The following is an 18,923-nucleotide window of genomic DNA, read 5'->3' on the forward strand; positions in this document are numbered from 1 at the left end:
GTGGGACTCCAGTCTGTAAGGGCAACTCCCAAGGGGGCACACAGAGTGTAACAGGGATTTAAGGGTTCTGGGGAAAGGCAGCATTTGTTTACCTCTATAAATTGTCAGGGATGAAAATAGTACTGTTAAAACAAGCATTTGCATGTGCAAACACTGCAAACTGTGTTGCTGCTCTGGAAATGGTTTTGTGTGTCTTGAGCTGGATGGAGACTTGGGCAGAATCTCAGTTGGGTGTGTCCAAAAATGTGTTGTATCTTGGCCTCTGGCCTGGAAAATAGAGGATATTTGGATGCCCTTGACAACATCTGTTTTAACTTGCCTCCCTCCCAGCTGTGCTTTGTGCCACCCTCCTAATGGAAGCTTCTGCTCTGCCTGTGCCCACTGGCCACCCAGGGCCAGGAGCTGTGGCCCTCCTTGGCTTGTGGGGAGCATTTTGGAATCAAAAGTTCTCCTCTGCTGCTGTTTGCCTCAGCCACACTCCTTTGGGTCACATTTGGCAGAGCTTCCATAGATATAGGGAGAAATCAAAGCCTGCTGTGTCTGGGCCAGTACAGTTTTGGGACAGTGAATAACCATTCACTGGAGTTGCAGTCTGTATTGCCTTGGTACCTGTGCTGGTTTCCAGGAACTGGAAGGAACTTGGGCTTTCATAGATAAGTTTTGAGGTTTTTCCCCCTTGTACTGCATTAGCTGAGCCAGCCACTGTGTTCTTCTTTTGGCACGTTGGTGAGCCTTGCTGGGCAAGCTTTGCTGCTTAGCACTGATGCAGCTTTTGTTCATTCAGCAGGGAGGGGATGGATCATTACTCTTGGTCCTCAGAGGTGACAGTGAGTTTGCATGCTGGGAAACAGGAATGCCATATGTAAAACTGAAACTTTTTTCCCCTGCCCTTTTCTTTAGGATGCAATTAGAGATGTTCATGTGAAAGGAGTGATGTACAAATGGATTGAAAAAGATCTGGGTGAGTTAAATGGAGGTCTGGTGCCAAATCCATCTCATACTATGGGTGTTTTGGGTAAGATGGCTGTGTTGGCCCTACACAGTCACAAGAGTCGGGGGAACACAGAACTTACTGAAATAGTTGATCATGCCGTGCCTAGAGGCAGCTGAGGGTAGAGTGGCATTTATGGGCAGGTGGAGGATCTATTTTATTGAAAGGAAACAGCTACCTCATTGCTCATGTTTCTGTTTTCCTTCAGCTTGTAAATGAGGGATGATGGTCCTTGGCATGATGTGAACATGCAAAGGCACCATCTGGGAAAGGCTTCCTGGTCATTCAGGGGAAAGGAAGCTTCTGTGAGCAACATGGCCTGGAGTGGCTGTGCCTGTCCTTTGTGACAGTTTGGTATCAACCCTCTTTTTTACCAGGCTTTTCAGTTCCTCAGTTTTCCTCTTTAGATGGGGTGGATGGGGATGAGGAAGGCCATTTTGTCACCATAGTGGTTCACTACCTGCCTGCCTGAGGTGGATCCAACTCAGACCTTTTGCATCCTTAGTGGCACAGGGGCTGGGTTGGGGTTGGTTTTATACAAATGTGATTGTGACTTGTGCCAAAATGTTCTGATTGCTACTGTTTCATTCTGATATAGAACAGTACATTCTGCATGGGGACGAAATCTATGCTGTGCTGAACCGCCTGGTGAACCACAAGAAGAAACTCTTCCTCATCACAAACAGTCCCTTTAGCTTTGTGTGAGTACCTTTTCTGCACACCAAGGCTCAGCAAGAGCTGTGCAGGGCAGTCCCTCCTTGGGGCACCTGGAAGTCGTGTGGTGGAGGGTTTTGTGGCAATAGCCAGCAGAGTTCTCTGGGGATGGGTTGTGGTGAATGTTGCACCCCACAGGGCTCTCCACAGCACTGACTCTTACTCGTTGAAGAAAATACAAGGCTGTGGCTGACCACAGCAGTACAGAGCTGACACTTTGTGTTACCTCTAGCAGTTCTTGCTGCATCATAGACTTCCCTGGACTTCCCATGGTGCAGGAGAAAGGGTGGGACAGCTTGAAACAAAGTTGCATCAATACTCCAGTGCAATGAGACAGCCTAGGGGGGTTCACAAGTCTCTATGCTTTCTTCTCTGTTACTGAAATGAGAATAAATTTAGGGCAGACTGTTGTAAAGATGTGGTGTTGGGTGAAAAAGAGTACTGGATCTGTTAATTTTTCTGTTCCTTTGCCCTTAGGGACAAGGGAATGAAACACATGGTTGGCAAGAACTGGCGGGACCTATTCGACATGGTCATCGTGCAGGCTGACAAGCCCAACTTCTTCACTGACCGCAGGAAGTACGTGTCCAGGGGCTGTGCTGCTGCCTGTGGGGCCCCCTCCCTGGATAAACAGCTCCTTCTGCCTTCCAAAAAAGCAGTGGTTTGCTAAGCATCATAAAGGCTCAGTAGGCATCCAGCCTTCTGCTGCCCTCTCAGATTCTCTCTGGGAAGATGAAAATTGGCTACTCTGGGAATAAGTGGATGTGTAGAGCCAAGCAGAAACTGTGCTTCTAAAACTGGCTGTTTAATCCTCATGAGTTTTTTCATGGTCTGGGTTTAACTTAGATTTTTAGGGGTAACAATGTACTTAAATCATCAGAAAGAAGAGAGGAGTGGAATGGTATGCATGAAAGCTGACCATTTCTTGGCTCTAGGTCTAGAGAGTGTGACAAAATCTTTCCTTTTCCTGTTCCTCACGCAATTATCTGTGTGGTTTGTTTTTTGAGGGTTCTGGGGGGTTTGTTTAGTTACTGGATACATGCTGTTTGGTAATTGGCAGCTCTGGAAGCCTTTGTACGTGGCAGCTGGGTTTTGTGGTCAGTTAGGAGCTGCCAAGGGACATAGGCTGCTGTCCTCTCTTTGGATTCTTTGCTTTGGGAACTTGTGCCTGCTTTGTTGGTTCAGCTTACGACTGACCAGAAATTACTGCCCTTGAGGGATCAGTCTATTCTTTCCTTTGTATGTATTTTCTTCTCCTATTTCCCAGGCCACTGTCACAAACAGAAGTAAACCTATGGAATGGTTTTATAAGCTGTTTCATAACCTGGCAAAGGTTTTCTTCATGGGCTGCAGGTGAAGTGTCTTTCAAACACAGCCTGGAGTGATGATGATCCAGCCCTCTTGGAGACAAAACCTGGTGGCTGTCTGGTGCCTAAGATCCATGCATGTAGTGGGCCATGGAAAGACCTCAGGAATAGCAGGAGCCAGCTCGGGTCGAGATCAGCATGAGAACTGCTTTCCATCCACTCTGCAGACTTGCTGTATCCTATTAGGACATTCCACGGTCTTGGTTGGGCTGGGGCACAGCCAGGTTGGAACAGGACACAAAGTCATTCAGGGCAAAGCCTTCTTGGCCTTAGCATTTCAGAGGGAGTTGTTATTGTTACTGTTTTCCTCCCCTCTGTATGTGAAAAGTAGAGTTGTCAGGGATTTTGGCATGAAATGGTTACAGCCAGTGGAAGCATTTCGAAAAGATATTTCCCTTTCACACTTTCTATTCCCCTGAGAAAAAAGTCTAGAAGGCCCAGAAGGTCACTTAGAGCTCATGTAGAGCTTTTATTTCGAGTTGTTACATAGGTAAACAAGTTTCCTGATTCAAATGTTCTAGTTGCTGGGTAACAATCACCTAAAATCAAAAGGAGTTGACATCTCCCCCTTTTTTTCCCCAGACCTTTTCGAAAACTGGATGATAAAGGCTCACTGCAGTGGGACAAAATAAACCAGCTGGAGAAGGGAAAGATCTACAAAGAGGTAAAGTGAATGGGTGCATAAGGGGTGTGAACCAAGTCTGAAATGGTTGGGACTTACAACATGCCTGCAGTTTTGGAAATCACTGGGAAAGCCTGGAAATCACTGGAAAACAGGAAAATCTGCTTGGTCAGGGTGAGGGAAAATTATGGGTTCTTCTGTAGGGCACTTGTGCATGTTTGGTGTTTGCAAAGTGAAACCCAAAAGTCCGTGAGGAGAGCACATGTGTGGTTAGAGGGTGTTTGTAAGAAGCCACACTCTGGGCTCTGTGCTGGCTGGGGGCAGTGGCCTGGTAGGACACTGTCCCTCAGAATGCTTTCAGCATGGGCTTGGCATTAGGGATGGAGGGACAGGGACAAGGGGGGAAAGGCAGAGCAGGGCCAGGTAACTTAAGGTGTGGGGTGCTTGTCTTTGTGCCCAAGGGAACCTGTGCTGAGTTATCTGTGCCAGGCTGGGTTTTTCCCAGCTGCTGCCCTGTTTGTGTGAGATGGGGTGGTAGGGAAACATCCCCTCTGCATGTGTAGCAGGGGTCAGTGAATGTCCCCTGCCCCCATGCACAGTGAAACCTTTACCCTGGGAGCTCTGGTCTGACATTGTCCAGCGTGGCCAATGTCGGCCGTTTTCCCTCAACTCTTCCTGCTCCTGAAACTGTTGTCCTGGAGGTGCTCCCAAGAGTGTGGTAGTTCAGGCTAAGAAGGCACAGCTCTCTAAAATCTGATGGGTATGCAGCTATCTTCCACACCTCACTCCAAATTGTTCTCCATAAGGTTGGAAAAGGTGCACTTGGATAATAGAATAGAGAAACAAAAGTGATCAAATAGGGCACAAAGCCTGGCTCCCGACGCGCCCCTTCCTGAAGGACCAGCATGTCCGGAGGATGAGCTGTTACTCCGGTGAACTCGCTGCCCGGGTTGTTGTCCTTGCAGCTGGTCTGTCCCCTGAGACAAGTTGCCTCTGGCTTTAGGACAGTTTGTTCTTGGTTATGTGAGCTCTCCAATCCCACGGGAAGAAACTGTTAGTGAGATCGCTGTCAAGTAGCTGGGACCTGACCTGTGGTAGAAAAGTGGGTCATGTCCTTGAGTAGTGCTGTTGGGAAGCCTCTGACCTGTCCGGTGGGTCTGCCAAAGTGCTGGGATAGTGTCCCAGCCTCTGCCAGGAGCTGGGAGCTGGGAACATGCAAGTATAGCTCATTCCCAGTGGGTTAGCAGCTCCCTCAGCAGAAAAGGTGCACCTTAGCTTTTTATTTCTAGAATTTATTGCTGAATTAAATCCTGCTCTTGACCACCTACGTCTTGTGGCCACAGGTGCTCACCCAAGTGAATGGTGCAGTGAGGAAGGGAAAAGATGAGGAAGGAGGGATGGAGTAGGATTTTGTTCTCCTCTCCAGTTCTCCCCCAATCATGATGTTCATCTGACTGCATTGAGGTTGTTGGGATGTGACAGAGTGTGTATCCTGGTTGTAACCCACCATGTGTCCAGGATTTTTCGTCTCTTGGAGTGCCACAATATCCTTCTTTCTGTCAAGTGTTAGTGGCCATGGACCTTGCTGCTCTGGTGGTGTTGCCATAGGCCCCTGAGCTGTTCCTGTCCCCTGGAGCATGGCTGTATGGCATTTATATGTCCCACAAATGGGATATCAGGGGTTGGAGGTTTGCCCTGGGGACTGGGAAGTTCAAGTGATGCCCTTGGTCCCTCCATTCCAATAGATGTGGTGTTTTCTGTGTGATACTTATGTACTCCCATCCCTCCCCTGGTCTGCTGCTTCAGAAGGGAGGAGGACAGGACCCAAAGGTCATGGAACAGGTCTGTGGCTCCGTGGAGCTCCAAGCACAAGTTTCCTGGCTGTCAGGTCCACTGCTGTTTGAGGTGACCACAGCAAAAGGACCGTCCTGTCCCCAAAGCTGTGGTCCGTTTCCCTGCTGGGCCAGTGGAGTCCTGAGGAGCCCTTATGCAAACAGCAGCAACAGTGTCTAAGAAATGAAGTCTGCTCAGCTCCAGTGATGCTGCAGCAGCAGAAGGCCCAGCACCCTGGTTCTGGGCACCCTTAGCCATACATTCAGCAAGCTGCCAGTGGCCAAACGCTCCTGGCTGCTGTTGGAGCTGCCTTGTGTTTGGGGGTTTTCTGCCTGGGCAGGTGCTGGCTCTCTCCTGGCAGTGGCTGGAGGGATTGCTGCCAAGGGGCTGCAGGTTTGCACTGACTGCTTGGCATTGATGGAGCCTTTTCCTTTCCTAGTGGGTTTTGCTTCTGTTGTGACTCATGTGGAAAACTTTTGTGGAAATGGAAGGGAAGTCCCTGAAGTGTCCTCTGTGTGTGGATGGATGTTTGGAAAGCCTTGAAAGCTGCTCAGTGCTGTGCTTGAGCTGGTGCTTTGGGGTTTGGTTTGTTTTACTCAGCTGTAAATCTGTGCAAGCTGCCTGGCTTTTTGGCTTGGTTAAACAATTTCTGAACATGTGGGTGTTGTTAATCTTTGGGGTTGGATGGTGCTTAGTGATGTAGAACAGCCTTGCATGATGGTGCTCACCCTCTCTCTGGTGCACCCTAGGAAGTGAAATCATTATCACTAGAGCTTAACAACTTCTAAACCCACAACACATTGGGGTTCTTTCTCCCCATCCTCAGACTTTCTAATTTAGGCGTCTCATGACCTCTAAACTGTCTCCTCTTGTTGCCTTTTTAGTCCATGTTGTCCTTTTGACTTGCTGTGCCCTCCAATTGCCTATTTGCAAAAACTCTTCCAAAGAGTTCTTCTGTAGTCTTGAGAAAAGCTGAGGAATGTACAGGGGGGTTGTCATGTAAGTGAAGCGAGGTGGGGAAGGACACAAACCCTTGGGTGTAGATGGTAGGGGAGTGGGCAGGTTGATACTTCTGAGTGCTCACAGCTGCATGTGGTAAGGTGGCCTGTGTAACCGTGTTTCTCTCTGCACTCCTGTCCCTTGCAGGGTAACCTCTTTGATTTCCTGAGGCTGACGGGCTGGCGTGGGTCCAAAGTGCTCTACTTTGGTGACCATCTGTACAGTGACCTTGCGGTGAGTGAAATGTCTCTGCTCTCCAGTGAGGCAGGAGCAAGCCCGTGTGGCTGCAGCTGGGTTGGAGATAAGGAAGGGCCTGGTCTGAGCGCTCAGGTCTGTGCTGGGTGCTCTGCAGGCTGTCAGTGGGCACACTCAGGACACACCAGCTTCCCCATGCTCTGTCAGGCACAGGCAAGTACCACATTTTGAGGTGATTCACACGGCTGATCCTGCTGGCCAGGAAATGGATGTTACTGGCACAGGCCATGGATGGCTGTCCCCTGAGAATCCAAAATGGGAACAAGACCACTCTTCTAGGAACCAGGGTTGTGTTCGGCCTTCAGTCTTTATGTTGAATTCATGGTTGTTTTTTCTGCGTGACCTCCAGGACCTCATGCTGCGTCATGGCTGGAGGACTGGAGCCATCGTTCCTGAACTGGAGACGGAGATCCGGATCATAAACACAGAGCAGTACATGCACTCCCTGACCTGGCAGCAGGCTCTGACAGGGCTGCTGGAGAGAATGCAGGTAAACAGCTCCTGGCTGAGCAGGACAGGTAATGTGCTGCCTTCTGAGTCTGCATTTTGGGCTTAGCATTGGAATGAGGGGATGTACCATCTTGCTTGGTTCTCAAAAATATCCTCCTCCTAGTGCAGTGGTCTCTGGGTTTGTGAGTTACAGTGGAAACTGGGGGGAGCTGAGGTGTGGCCTGCAGGAATGATGTATGTGGTTCTGCTGCTGTCTTTGCAGATGTATCAGGATGCAGAGTCGAAGCAAGTATTGCTGGAGTGGATGAAGGAACGACAGGAGATCAGGTGAGCATTGTCCCCCCTCACTGATAAAGTCTCTCAGGGCCTCTCAGGCCTCTACTGGGTCTGTTCTGTAGCCTACTTTGGGGACAGTGGTGCTGCAGCTGTTGGACTCTGGTCCTCTCTGGTGTCACCTGCCTCGTGGAGGAGGAGTGGGATGCAGCAGTGCAGTCCTGAGCCTGGGAGACTGGACTGGTTTGAAGGCAGAGTGAGAAAGGGGAGTGCTGGGAGGGGTTGGTGGGCTGTCTGCTACTGCAGGTCCTGGCACTGCCTGTAACAGCTAGGGTAACAAGGCAGAGTGCATTGAATACTCATCCCAGTCTCGCTGCACAGGGACTGGTCTGCATCCCAACCTGCAGGGGAGGGTACTTAGTGTGATCTAATGCTTCTGGGGTTGGGGTGGCCCAGGGCTAAGGATGTGGAGGCAGAAAAATCTGTGACCAGAGTTTTATCCACAGAGCACCATCTCTTTCCTCTCAGGTCGCTGACGAAGAACCTGTTCAACCCACAGTTTGGGAGCATCTTCCGCACCTTCCACAACCCCACGTACTTCTCTCGCCGGCTGGTGCGGTTCTCCGACATCTACATGGCCTCCATCAGCTGCCTGCTCAACTACGACGTGAACTTCACCTTCTACCCCCGGCGCACCCCCCTGCAGCACGAGGCCCCGCTCTGGATGGATCAGCTCTGCACGGGCTGCATGAAAACCCCCTTCCTGGAGGAGATGGTGCACATTCGGTGAGGGGCAGGTACTGCAGGCAGCAGCACGGCCGGGCCTGTCGTGGGGCCGCTCGGCGGCAGCACCTCTGTCCACCACTAAAGGGCGTTTGACACTTGCGTACATGTGTAGATGGTGTGTTTATTTTTTTCCCTTCACTGGTTCCATCCCTTTCCCTGAGGTGCGTTGTAGGCTGCACAGAGCCTGGGTGCTCGTTCTCTGGCAGGGAGTCCTCTCTAGGAGCAGGTCAGCTGGAGAACTAATGAAGGTGGTGGGACACAGCCACTCCCTGCTCTGTGCCCAGAGAAGTGGCTCAGACACGGAGCCCCACGTCTCCAGTGCTTGGTGAGTGCAACCCATGGGAGGGGTGACAAGGTGTGTCAGGGCTGTAGCTGCCCCGATGTCCTGGGACTGCAGTGTGAGTCATTCTGCAGGTGGACAGGGAGGGGTCAGGGCTGCCAGCTGGGCAACCAATAAAGCCCATAATGGATGACAAAGCATCAGCAGTGTTACCTGTCCAGAACTGGTACCACCAGCCCTCAGCCCATTCCTGCTCCCCACCAGTCTGGTTTTTCCAGCTGAGGACTCTGGTAGGGAACTGTTAGGTAACTGTGCAGGATGGGCAAGCCCTGGGTGTTGGGAGTAGGTCACAGGGTCTCAAATGTTGTGACATACCTGGTTTTTGAGTGAGTTTAGGGCTGTGCACTGTCAGTATTTTTGGCTTGGTGCCATGTGACACACCATTTTGACAGTTGGTGTGGTCTGTTGTGAGTTGCAGAGGGATGTGTTCAGCCCTTCAGGGAAGGTTCAGGGTTGGCAGCAGAGGTGGTGGCATTCCACCTGTGTTCACTGAGATGTGGCCTAAGGTGGATGGAGGGGCTGCTGAGGTTGTCCAAGGAGGATGCAGGTGTGGAGTGCTGCTGGGTGTGGTGGGTCAGAAAGGGGAGTGTGGCCATGCAAAGCCATGTGGTGCCTCCTCAGGAGGAGGAAGAGCAAACAGGTTCTAATAGCAATGTCAGAGTGTATAGGATGGGACAAGGGTGACAGTCTGGAGGCCCAGGCAGGTGAGAACTGCTTTAGGATGTGAGGTGCAGAAAGGGGGCTTTCACCTGGCTCGGGCTATGCTGGTCCTGGACAGGCTTCAGACTGCCCCAGGGCCAGGCAGGGCATTGGGGAGGGGCAGAGGGGCAGTTGAGGTGGGGAGGAGTTGTTGAGAGTTTGTGCCACTCTGCTGGTTGGCCCTGGGAAACAGGAGAACATTGTGCCATTGGAAAGCTGGTTGGTGTGTGGGAAGTGATGGCTGTAGGATGAAGGAGTGGAGACACTGGCTGCCCTGGTCCTCCTGCTCCTGCCGTCACTGCTGCACCATTTGGCAATAAGGGTGACAGTGCCAGCTTGCTCATGGGGCAGTCGGTGTTGAGGTGACAGGAAGGAGAGAGGGAACAGTGAATGGAGGCACTTCTTGTGCTGAGCCTGGTAGTGAGCAGGCAAGGAAATGAGTGACTGCAGAGCATGTCTGTGCAGCAGGTAAGGGCTGTGGGTTTGCTGGGCCAGGGGATTAGAGTGGGGGGAGCTTGTGAGCGCTGGGCTGCGGCAATTGCTGGAGGGGCTGGGTGTTGTCAGTGTGGGGGCAGTAGAAGGAGAGGTTGGTGTGGAGGACCCTCTGCCAGGAGCTCTGACTCAGAGAAAGGCACTGAAGTACAAGGTGTGTCAGCAACCCTCAGTGAGAGTCGCACACACAGACACACACACACACGCACAGAGGTTTCCACACGTTCCTCCCTGGTGCTGTGCCAGGCTGGCCCCTCAGTCTGTCACTTGTGTCTCACTGCCTCGTCTTTGTGCCACGTGCCAGCCCGTCACGGACGTTCAGGATGCCTTGCTCCCGACTCAGTGGCCTGGACAATCACTGCTAACATGGCTGCTCTAATCAACAACTGTAGTAGATGCACGTGGCATTTGTCTTTGTGCTGTGTGTAGTGTGTAGCTCAATAAACGTCTGCAGCATGTATAACTAACTGACTAACCAGCTCACTGCGGGGGGGTCAAACGGGGCATGTGGGGTGGTGACTGACTGATTGATTCGTACCTGAGCGGGGGCAGTGTGAGGGTACAGGAGAGGGCTGCTGTGTCCCGGGGGCTGTCACACATCAACGGTGCAGGAGAGGGGGCCGTGAGTCCCTGGGGGCGGCTGAACTGAGTGCCCTGAGTGCTGGAGGCTTTGGGGACAGCACCTCGTACGGGGACGTGACGGGTGCTGGGCTGGGGAGTGAGAAGGGGCGGGCGGGGGGAGGATCGGGGGCAGGCGCGGGCAGAGCCGGTGGCGCTGAGCTGTTTATTTCGCGGCGGGCCGGTCCGGTCCGTGCGGAGTCACTGTGGGAACCCGGGGGGGTCGGTGCTGGCGTCCGCCAGGGGCGGGTCCTGCGGGGGCACAAAGAGAGCGGGCTGAGGGTGAGGCGACGTGAGGGGAGGGCGGGGCAGGGCGGGGCGGGGCGTGTCTCACGTGCAGCGGTTCGTAGTCGGGGGCGTGGCCGCCGTACAGCGGGTTGGGGATGGCCACGAGCGGCCGCTGGGGGCGGGGCCTGCCGGCGCGTGGCCCCGCGCGCGCCTTACGCGGCCCCGCCCCCTCCTCCTGCTCCTCCTCCTCCTCGTCCGCGCGCAGATCCGCCTGCGAGGGGAAGCGTGGGATTGGCTGAGCCGGGGGCGGGGCTTGAGCGGCGGGCCCCGCCCCCGGTCCTCTGTTCCCGCCCCCTCGGTCTGCCCGGGCTCGCTGGCGCCCCCTTTCGGGCGCCCCGCCCCGGCGGATCCCCCCGGCTCCATCCCCCGCCCTCCCGCACCTCCCGGCCCGCTCGTACCTGGAAATACCCGAACTGCCCCTCCTGCCGCCGCCTCCTCACGCAGTGGTAGGCGATGCCGGCCCCAGCGGCCAGCGCCAGCGCGAAGCACAGCGCTGACACCGTCCCGGTGGCCACGGAGCCCGAGCCCTGCGCGGCACCGTTCACCTGCCCGGAAACAGCGGCCCCGTCACGGCACGGCCCCGGCACAGCTCCTGCTGCCGCTCCCCGATGTGGCCGCGGGCAGCCCACCCAAAATGGGCCACAGCAGAGGGCAAAGGATGGGGCCATGCCTTGGGATGACTCAGTTGCCTCATCCCTGCTCCCTCATCCCCTCGTGCTGTTTCAGCACATTCCTTCCCTGTTCGTGCCCTTGGACTCACCTGGCCGAGGTGAACGACAGGCGGTGGGATCCTCAGGGGCTCTGCAATTGCATGAATGATGCCATTGAAAGCCATGATGTCCCACTCCACAATCATCGTGTCATTGATCCCTTTGGCATCCTACAGAACAGAACACGGGTGATGACACCTCACCAGAAAGCCTCCCTGTCTCAGAACAGATGTGGTGATAACTTGTGGGGGTTCTTTTGCCCTCTGCCAAGGTTAAACCTACTGAGTGCTCTGTACTGTTGCCCACTGGGAGTTCTGATATGTGGAGGTCATGTCCTGACTGGGATGGGATGATGGTGCCTGTTGTGAGGTTGTAGCTGAAGAGGACAACATTGCTGGATGACACATGAAGCTTCAGTTCTTCTCCTGTCAGTGTCTGAAAATGCAAGAGTGTGCAGGGATGAGAAACAGCTGAGCTGGTCTCACCCCTTCCCTGCTGCTGTGCAGCCCCCCTGGCCAAGCCCAGACTCTCTCCATGGCCACAGGCAGCTCCATTCATAGAAAACACAGCAGAGAATGACTGTACAGAGCAGCAGGGATTTGCTATCCTTAGGAATTGTCAAAGTTCAATTGGAGAAGGCTCTGAGCAACCTGACCTAAATCTTCTGAAGGAGTAGTCGGACTGGAGACCTCCAGTGGTCCTCTCTGACCCGCATTCCTCCTCCTCTCCCAAATTATTTCACACCATCATGCCAGCTTTGGCAACACCTGCTCTCCTCTGGGGCTCTGACAGCTCATCCCATGCGTTCAAGCAGCCACTCATCCCTGCTTGCTTACCTCGTTGCCTGCAAAGCCAGAGTTCAGAGGGACAAACAGAGTTTTGGGAGTGGAGTCATCAGACAAGTACATGAAAAAATCCAGTCCTTCTTCTGTGTCATTGGCAAAATTGAGCAACATCTGGAAAAGATGGGAGATCTTCCCCATGACCACACTGCTGGCAATGCAACGCTACCGGCTTCCCCAGCCCGGGAACTCCCCAGCCCTGGAATGAAAACCTCTCTGTGTTTGTACTCTCTACCCCACACACAGACCAAACCACCGCTCCTTCCTGTTAGGACTCATCCCTCCCTCTGCCTTGTTACCAACTGCTGGCTACTGAAGAGCCTGGAGAGCATCCCTTACGGAATAGAAGGTGGAGAAGCGGTCGTTGTCTGCGAGCACATCGGGGAGTCTCCCGCTGCACCAGTACCCATCTCCCACAAACCCCTCACGGCAGGTGCAAGTCAGATCTGCAAAGGAAAACCAAGATAGGACTTGACTCACCCATCCCAGTTACACCGACCCTCCCTTCCTTGGCTTCTGGATACCCTAGCACGTTCCCTGTGGACATGGGCATGGGGAGAGGGGGATATGCCCGCCTGCCCCTGCCTCATGCTCCAAGGGCAGTTCTGTGCCTGCTGCCATGACACAGCCCTTGTGCCCAGCAGGACTGTCCCCAGGCAATGTGCTGGCACCACTCACCCTTCTCCCGGTAGCAGAACGCATCCCAGGTCTCACTCAGGTTGCTTCGGGAGCCATAGTCCACAATGCCCACGTGGTTGGACCCACAGCTGGGGTTGGGGTAGGCTGTGGGGTATCCGGCTGTGCCATTGTCCAGCCAACCCACCAAGCACAGATGGAACCCCATCTACCAGAGGAAAATCAATTATTAGATTAAAAATAATATCTCTTGCCCAAGTTTTTTTGCTTTGATGCACATTCCCGTTGTGCAGCCTTATCCAACATCCCCCCAACACCTAAAGTGTGGAGGCACTGCCACAGGTCTCATCCCAGCGTGACTGGGAGACCCACCAGCCCTCCTGGTTTCAGGGCTGTTGATGGAGCAAACAGTGCCTGGCCGAGGGGATGAGAGGTCACCCACCCACATGTCACCTTCAGGAGAAGCACTGCCTGTCCCAGCCCCACGAGGCAACAGAGCCAGCCCTGCCCTGACCTGCTGTGCTGCCGAGAGCTGCCGGAACGTGGCCAGGGAAGCGCCTTCCGCGGCACAGGCCTCCTGAGCCTGCTCGTAAGTGAAGTCGTACTTTTTTCGGGGTGACTGGAGGTGAAACACGCCCATGGTCTTATCTGCAAAACACCAAGGCCCAGGAGCATCAGCACAGCACAGCCTGAGCCCCCTCCCCGGTCCGTATGTGAGCACAGGCAGCACTGCTGGCCAAGGGTGGGATGTGGCCAAGGGACAAGCGAGGGAGAGGCTTCCCCCGAGCCTCTTGCCCTCCACTGTGGAGTTGGTGCTTCTTGGCAGTGTAACCCACCAGAGGCCATCTCACATCACACGGGACCAGACAAGGATGGCTCGTCCTCCCCGTATGACACGCAGAGAAAAGGGGAATGTGAAAACCAGATCAAGCTACAGAGACGAGTCCCTGTCCCCTTGTCCATCCCACCCTCCAGCTCTCCCGAGGGGTGCCCTAGCCAGAAGGTGAAGGATGATGGAGCATGACCTCTCCATGGAACACCATCCCTGGCACTGTGGGGGTGAGCACACTCACCATGGAAGTGCAGGTCGGTGCAGATGGCCTCCCGATGGCACTGCCCGTTGTCCTCCAGGCACCGGTCCGTGGGGGGCACAACCTCTTCCAGGCACTGGATCCCGTCTCCCACATAGCCCTGCTTGCACTCACAGCGCCGCTCGTTCTGCAGCACAAAGAGAGGGTGGCATTTGTGTGACTGCAAACACACAGATGCCAGCTGGGGATCCTTGTATCCCTGTGAAGACAGGGATGAGCCTTCAGAATGCCTCTACAGCCTAACAAGACTCTGACAAAGCTATCAAAGGCCACATGGCCTCTGTAGGACAGAGGACACACCCAGAAAATATCACATTGTCTCCTTGTCACATGCTGTTTGAGTTGAGCTTTGAGGTATGTGGCTCATGATTCTTGCACTACATCATGGTCCCAGTCCCATCTTCTGGCCTGCAGTGAGCAGCTCTGGTTCCTCTGCAAAAATGGCCAGCATTGTCCTTGAAGGACCATCCCAGAAGCCCCAAAACAGCACAGGAATGCCACAACTAACGCATCTTATGCCCCTCAGACACAGGAATGGGGACAAATGGCCTCAGCATAACACCCCCAGGACCATCCCCGTAGCCAGGCAGCAGACCAAGGGCATGGTGTGGTGATGAGGACCTGCAGGATGAGCACAGCAGCTGAGGGGACCGGGGAGGAGGGGCAGGGGACTGTAGTAGGGGGGACACTGTCACATCAGTGTCCTCCAGCAGCCTGAAGCATCCCCTGGCAGCCACCTGGGATGGCAAGAGGATCTCCCCGGCACAGGGGCCACGCTCACCGGGCCGGTGCTGATGCAGGAGGCGTGCTGGCTGCAGTCCCCGTTCCTGCCGTCCGCACACCTATCGATGGGGTCGCACACGTAGCCGTCACCGCTGTAGCCGGGATCACAGGCGCAGGAGACGTTCACGCCCACCTGGGAGCACTGGGCGTGCCGGGCACACCCCCCGTTGTCCTGGCTGCACATGTCGATCACTGCGCGGGGGAAAGTGCTGGGTTAACTACACCACCTCATGAGGGTCGGTCCGACTGCCCTGCCCACCACCCCTCTAGCCCAGCCCCCGTGGCTCCCCTGTACCTGAGCACACTCTCCCGTCCCCCTCGTAGTGCAGGTCGCACTCGCAGAGGTTGCCGGCGCGGCAGACGGCCTGGGGGTGGCACGGTGGGGAGCAGGTGGGGGTCACCACTGAAACCAGAGCACACACGGGTCAGGATGATCTAAGGGCTGTGACACGGGCACGGCCGCCATCACCACCAGCTGCCCCATGCTCCCACCTTTCTTCTTCCCCCCTCTTCTCTGCTGTAGGTGCCTTGCCCAAACACACAGGGCTGTTACTCCATCGGATACACCTCAGGCCTTCACCTCAGGCTCAAGCTCTTTTTGGAGCACCTCTGAGCTCAGGGGCTTGTTAACGTTCCAGTGAACCTTTCCTCCTCCTCCTCTTCCTCACCACCCCAACCCTTGTGAAATTCAACAGATCTCAGGATGACCCTCACAACTGAGAGCTCCTTTTTGGAGATATTTCTAATCTGCTGCTTGGACTATCCAGCTACTGGAAAAGCAGCCGTATGGCAGCAGGTCCCAGGGAATAGTGGGTGGTGGGGCTTGGCATCCCTCACCTGTTCTGATTTCACAGCGGTCTCCAGTCCAGCCCTCGGCGCAGAAGCAGAAGCCGTCGCCGTGCAGCCCCGCATTGCACACGCCGTTCTCAGTGCAGTTACACTCTGGGAGGAAGGGATGAACACACCATCATGGCACCTGCCTTGGTGGCATGTGTGGGCAGGTATGAAGGTGGGCATGGCAGCACATACAGCCCTTCTGTCACTGTCCTCCTCTGTAACAGGTGCCCTTCACAGAGGAGGGAAAGCCTCTGCATCCACAAACCCCCATCACTCCTCTCCCCTGGGCATTTCTGGAAATGTGTTTCCTCACTGAATCCCTGCAAACATTCAGCTGTCAAATACATTCCTGGAGAGCCCATAAGGCCCAGTTTGGGATGGCAGGATGGAGGGACTCTCTTTTCCTTCCCTTGGCTTTTGTCTCACATGGGCAAAGGGCCCTGTTGAGCACATGCTCTTTCTGTACAGGGTCCATCACAACTTAACGTGTCCCCCAGTTTGAAATACATCTTAATGCTTTCTGCCAGCCTGGGCTCTCAGCTGAGTTGACCCTGTGGTCTCATCACAGAGGTGAGGCCATTGCCAGCATGGCTGCACTGGCCACAGCTCCCAGCATGTGCCACTCAGTCTTGTCCAACTACAGCTGTCCGGCAAGACCCCAGGGAGGGATGTCCCCAGCCCCAGAGGTCTGACCCGAGCGCTGTGGGGACTGTGGCAGCTCTGATTCCCACGCTGTCAGCTGCGAGGGGGTCAGCCCAGCACCTACCCCCTCTCAAGCAGCACCACATGCCACAGCCACCACCCCGTACCTCGGCACTCGGGGCCGTATCTGCCGGGCGCGCACAGCTCGCAGCTGGTCCCGATGAAGGCCTCGCTGCAGTTGCACCTCCCCGAGCCACCGATCTTGTCGTCGCAGGTCCCACGGTTATTGCACGGCGCCTCCAGCCCCCCTGGGCACACTGCAAAGGGGGCACCTTAGTGAGGCTGAGGTGACAAAGGTGACAAAGGGACCCTGGGCTGGAGAGGAGCCTCCCGCTGACACTGAGCCCGCACACCAGGTGCCAGCTGAGCTCCCGCTTATGGCGGTGCTTGGACCACAGACAGCTCAGGCAGTCTGGGGAGTGAGTGCTGGGGACATCCCATGACAGCAAACTTTGGGAATGGGGGCAAAAGGGGCAAATTTGGCACGGCTTCCAGACTGTCTGCTGCAATGTGCTGGGTCTGCACCCCACACTAACTCAGCAGACTCACCCAAGGATGTGAAAGCTGCCCGTGCACAGAGCGCAGACACCAGGGAATGGCCGAGCACTGGCAACACCTAAGGGTGAGTGACATGTCTGACAGCCACCCCCTGTGCCCAGGGCTCTCCATGGAGTCAAGAGGGTCTCCAAGAAAGAGAATTCCCTGATATGCTAGTCCACACACGCTCCCAGGGGATTGTTCCCTGCACCCTCTACGGGCTGGGGCTCCCTGCCTGGGGTTTTGCCCACCCTTCTCCAGGGAAGGACATTCACAGATGTGCTGAACCAGTAGTGCCACCTTCCCACAGGAGAAAGGGCTGGGGTGGGAAAGGGTTGCGTGGCTCTTACCCCGACAGTCTCGCCCGTAGTGGTTGGCACAGCACTGTGGGATCCACTGGCTGGAAACGCAGCTCCTCCTGCAGCCTCGTCTCAGAGGCCCCCTGGAAGAGAAGTGTCTCCTGAAGGGGTCCCACGGGGAGTGTGGTGGCCACGACGGCCGCAACAGGGAGTTGCGGTGAAGCAGGAACGTGTTCCTCAGCAGCTGGTTTCCGTAATAGTAGCAGCGCCTGGTTTCCCCCTGTGAGGGAACAGGCAAAACACAGAGTTCGCCACATTGGTCACTGATAACTCACCTTGACTTTTCTTGTGCCACTCATTCAGTTTTATGACAAGTGACAGAGGCTTCCTAACATGCAAGGGGGCTGGTGACAGAGGAGCCACAGATGAACCTTAGGGATGTGCCAGAAGCCCACAGTGAGAATGGGGTACAACCTCTGCCTCCCAAGGCTGCTCTCCAGTGGCCAGGCTGAGCTCTATTGCTTTAAAGCACCCAGAGCCACCCCAATGCTGGTGGAAGGACCCCTGTGCCACTGTCACCCACATAGGGGCTGACCAAGCAAAGACCACTGGAGCCCCTGACCCCATATTTCTCAGCCTAGCTCCTGCCCTATGGGACCGTGTGCCTTGGGGCAGGGCATGGACAATGTGAGGGACTTGCCACAGGCAGGGAGGGGCCTTCATTTTGCTGCTAAAACATGAGGGGTACGTGGGTATCAGTCCCCCCACAGGCCTCCTTGGTGACAAAGCTGTGAGCTTTACCCGTTGAACGGAGCCAGCAGGGCAGGGTGGCTCAAAGCCACAGAGTCCGCAGCTCTCTGTAGATCCCTGTGGAGGGGAGAAAGAAACCTCACAACAACTCAGCATGTGCTGCTGCCTCTCTTGGCTGCTCAGAGCTTTGCCAAGGAAGAGCAGCAGGCCCTCCTGACATCCCTCACCCTAGGCATGGCACGGCACGTGAGGCACAGATCCTCACTGAGCTCATCACAAGTGCTTACCTGTAGCTCAGTGAAGCTGAACTTATCACACCGAGACCCCAGATCTGGTGGCTCCAACAGTCTATCAATGCCATGAGCAATGCCCCCATTGAATTCCATGTGCCTCTGGATGATGGTGGCATCGCCGTTCCCCACCAGAATCTCCCCCTAACAGAGGAAGAAAGCAAAGTGTGACTCCAGCACATCCTACATCCTGGTGCACCACCCAAAAGTTGCCTATTTTTGACTGACATGATTTCTTAATCACCCCAAGAACTCTCCAAAATCTCTGTGCTCATGTCCTGGACAACATTTTCCTCAATAACACTTTTCATGGCCACTTCTCCTGAGGATGGCCTCTGTCCAACATGTGCCAAGGCTGTGGCACCAGGGGGGTAGCTTCGCAACCAGGTCATTGTGACATGTGTGTGCAGGTGCCACACACCCCCACACCTCCCTGAGCTGAACACAACATTTCGAGCCTCTCTACAGCTCAGCTGCCTGCAAGCACCCCAGCTCTGTGTTCAGTTCCTGCCAGAAGCACCAGTGGCTCCATGGCCATGCCCAGGGACATCTGATCCGTGGAAGCTGAGCCTGGCATTACCAACACTCACCACGTGGGTTTTGCTGCAGCTGAACGAGATGGTGGAGCCATGCATGGTCCGTATGGTTTCGACCTGGGGCATGTTACCAGCAACAATCTGAGGGAAATAGGAAGAATGTGAAGGGAGAGACAGGCAAAA

At 54.9% G+C, this 18,923-nt stretch overlaps 2 protein-coding genes across 5 annotated transcripts in view; one reads left to right on the forward strand and one right to left on the reverse strand.

The window, feature by feature from the left end:
• The window catches only part of NT5DC2 (5'-nucleotidase domain containing 2), a 27,811-nt gene extending 17,527 nt beyond the window's left edge, over positions 1 to 10,284 (forward strand). Inside the window, exons 7-14 of the mRNA XM_027640692.1 lie at positions 901 to 961; positions 1,590 to 1,692; positions 2,183 to 2,284; positions 3,655 to 3,736; positions 6,674 to 6,760; positions 7,131 to 7,271; positions 7,494 to 7,558; positions 8,033 to 10,284. Of these exons, the coding sequence (XP_027496493.1) occupies positions 901 to 961; positions 1,590 to 1,692; positions 2,183 to 2,284; positions 3,655 to 3,736; positions 6,674 to 6,760; positions 7,131 to 7,271; positions 7,494 to 7,558; positions 8,033 to 8,294 (903 nt within the window). The 3' untranslated portion in view covers positions 8,295 to 10,284. The remainder of the gene's footprint in view (positions 1 to 900; positions 962 to 1,589; positions 1,693 to 2,182; positions 2,285 to 3,654; positions 3,737 to 6,673; positions 6,761 to 7,130; positions 7,272 to 7,493; positions 7,559 to 8,032) is intronic.
• The window catches only part of STAB1 (stabilin 1), a 60,942-nt gene continuing 52,284 nt past the window's right edge, over positions 10,266 to 18,923 (reverse strand). For all 4 annotated transcript variants that reach the window (XM_027640688.1, XM_027640687.1, XM_027640690.1 and 1 more), the window contains 18 exons: positions 18,795 to 18,881; positions 18,202 to 18,348; positions 17,966 to 18,031; positions 17,216 to 17,444; positions 16,436 to 16,585; positions 15,627 to 15,731; positions 15,085 to 15,192; positions 14,788 to 14,981; positions 13,989 to 14,133; positions 13,430 to 13,563; positions 12,958 to 13,123; positions 12,619 to 12,725; positions 12,274 to 12,393; positions 11,720 to 11,872; positions 11,488 to 11,607; positions 11,126 to 11,272; positions 10,774 to 10,938; positions 10,266 to 10,691 (listed from right to left, as the gene is read on the reverse strand). In XM_027640688.1, the coding sequence (XP_027496489.1) occupies positions 10,641 to 10,691; positions 10,774 to 10,938; positions 11,126 to 11,272; positions 11,488 to 11,607; positions 11,720 to 11,872; positions 12,274 to 12,393; positions 12,619 to 12,725; positions 12,958 to 13,123; positions 13,430 to 13,563; positions 13,989 to 14,133; positions 14,788 to 14,981; positions 15,085 to 15,192; positions 15,627 to 15,731; positions 16,436 to 16,585; positions 17,216 to 17,444; positions 17,966 to 18,031; positions 18,202 to 18,348; positions 18,795 to 18,881 (2,394 nt within the window). In that variant the 3' untranslated portion in view covers positions 10,266 to 10,640. The remainder of the gene's footprint in view (positions 10,692 to 10,773; positions 10,939 to 11,125; positions 11,273 to 11,487; positions 11,608 to 11,719; positions 11,873 to 12,273; positions 12,394 to 12,618; positions 12,726 to 12,957; positions 13,124 to 13,429; positions 13,564 to 13,988; positions 14,134 to 14,787; positions 14,982 to 15,084; positions 15,193 to 15,626; positions 15,732 to 16,435; positions 16,586 to 17,215; positions 17,445 to 17,965; positions 18,032 to 18,201; positions 18,349 to 18,794; positions 18,882 to 18,923) is intronic.

This window comes from Corapipo altera, unplaced genomic scaffold (genome assembly GCF_003945725.1).
Source record: "Corapipo altera isolate COAL_440 unplaced genomic scaffold, ASM394572v1 55, whole genome shotgun sequence".
Classification (NCBI taxonomy): domain Eukaryota; kingdom Metazoa; phylum Chordata; class Aves; order Passeriformes; family Pipridae; genus Corapipo; species Corapipo altera.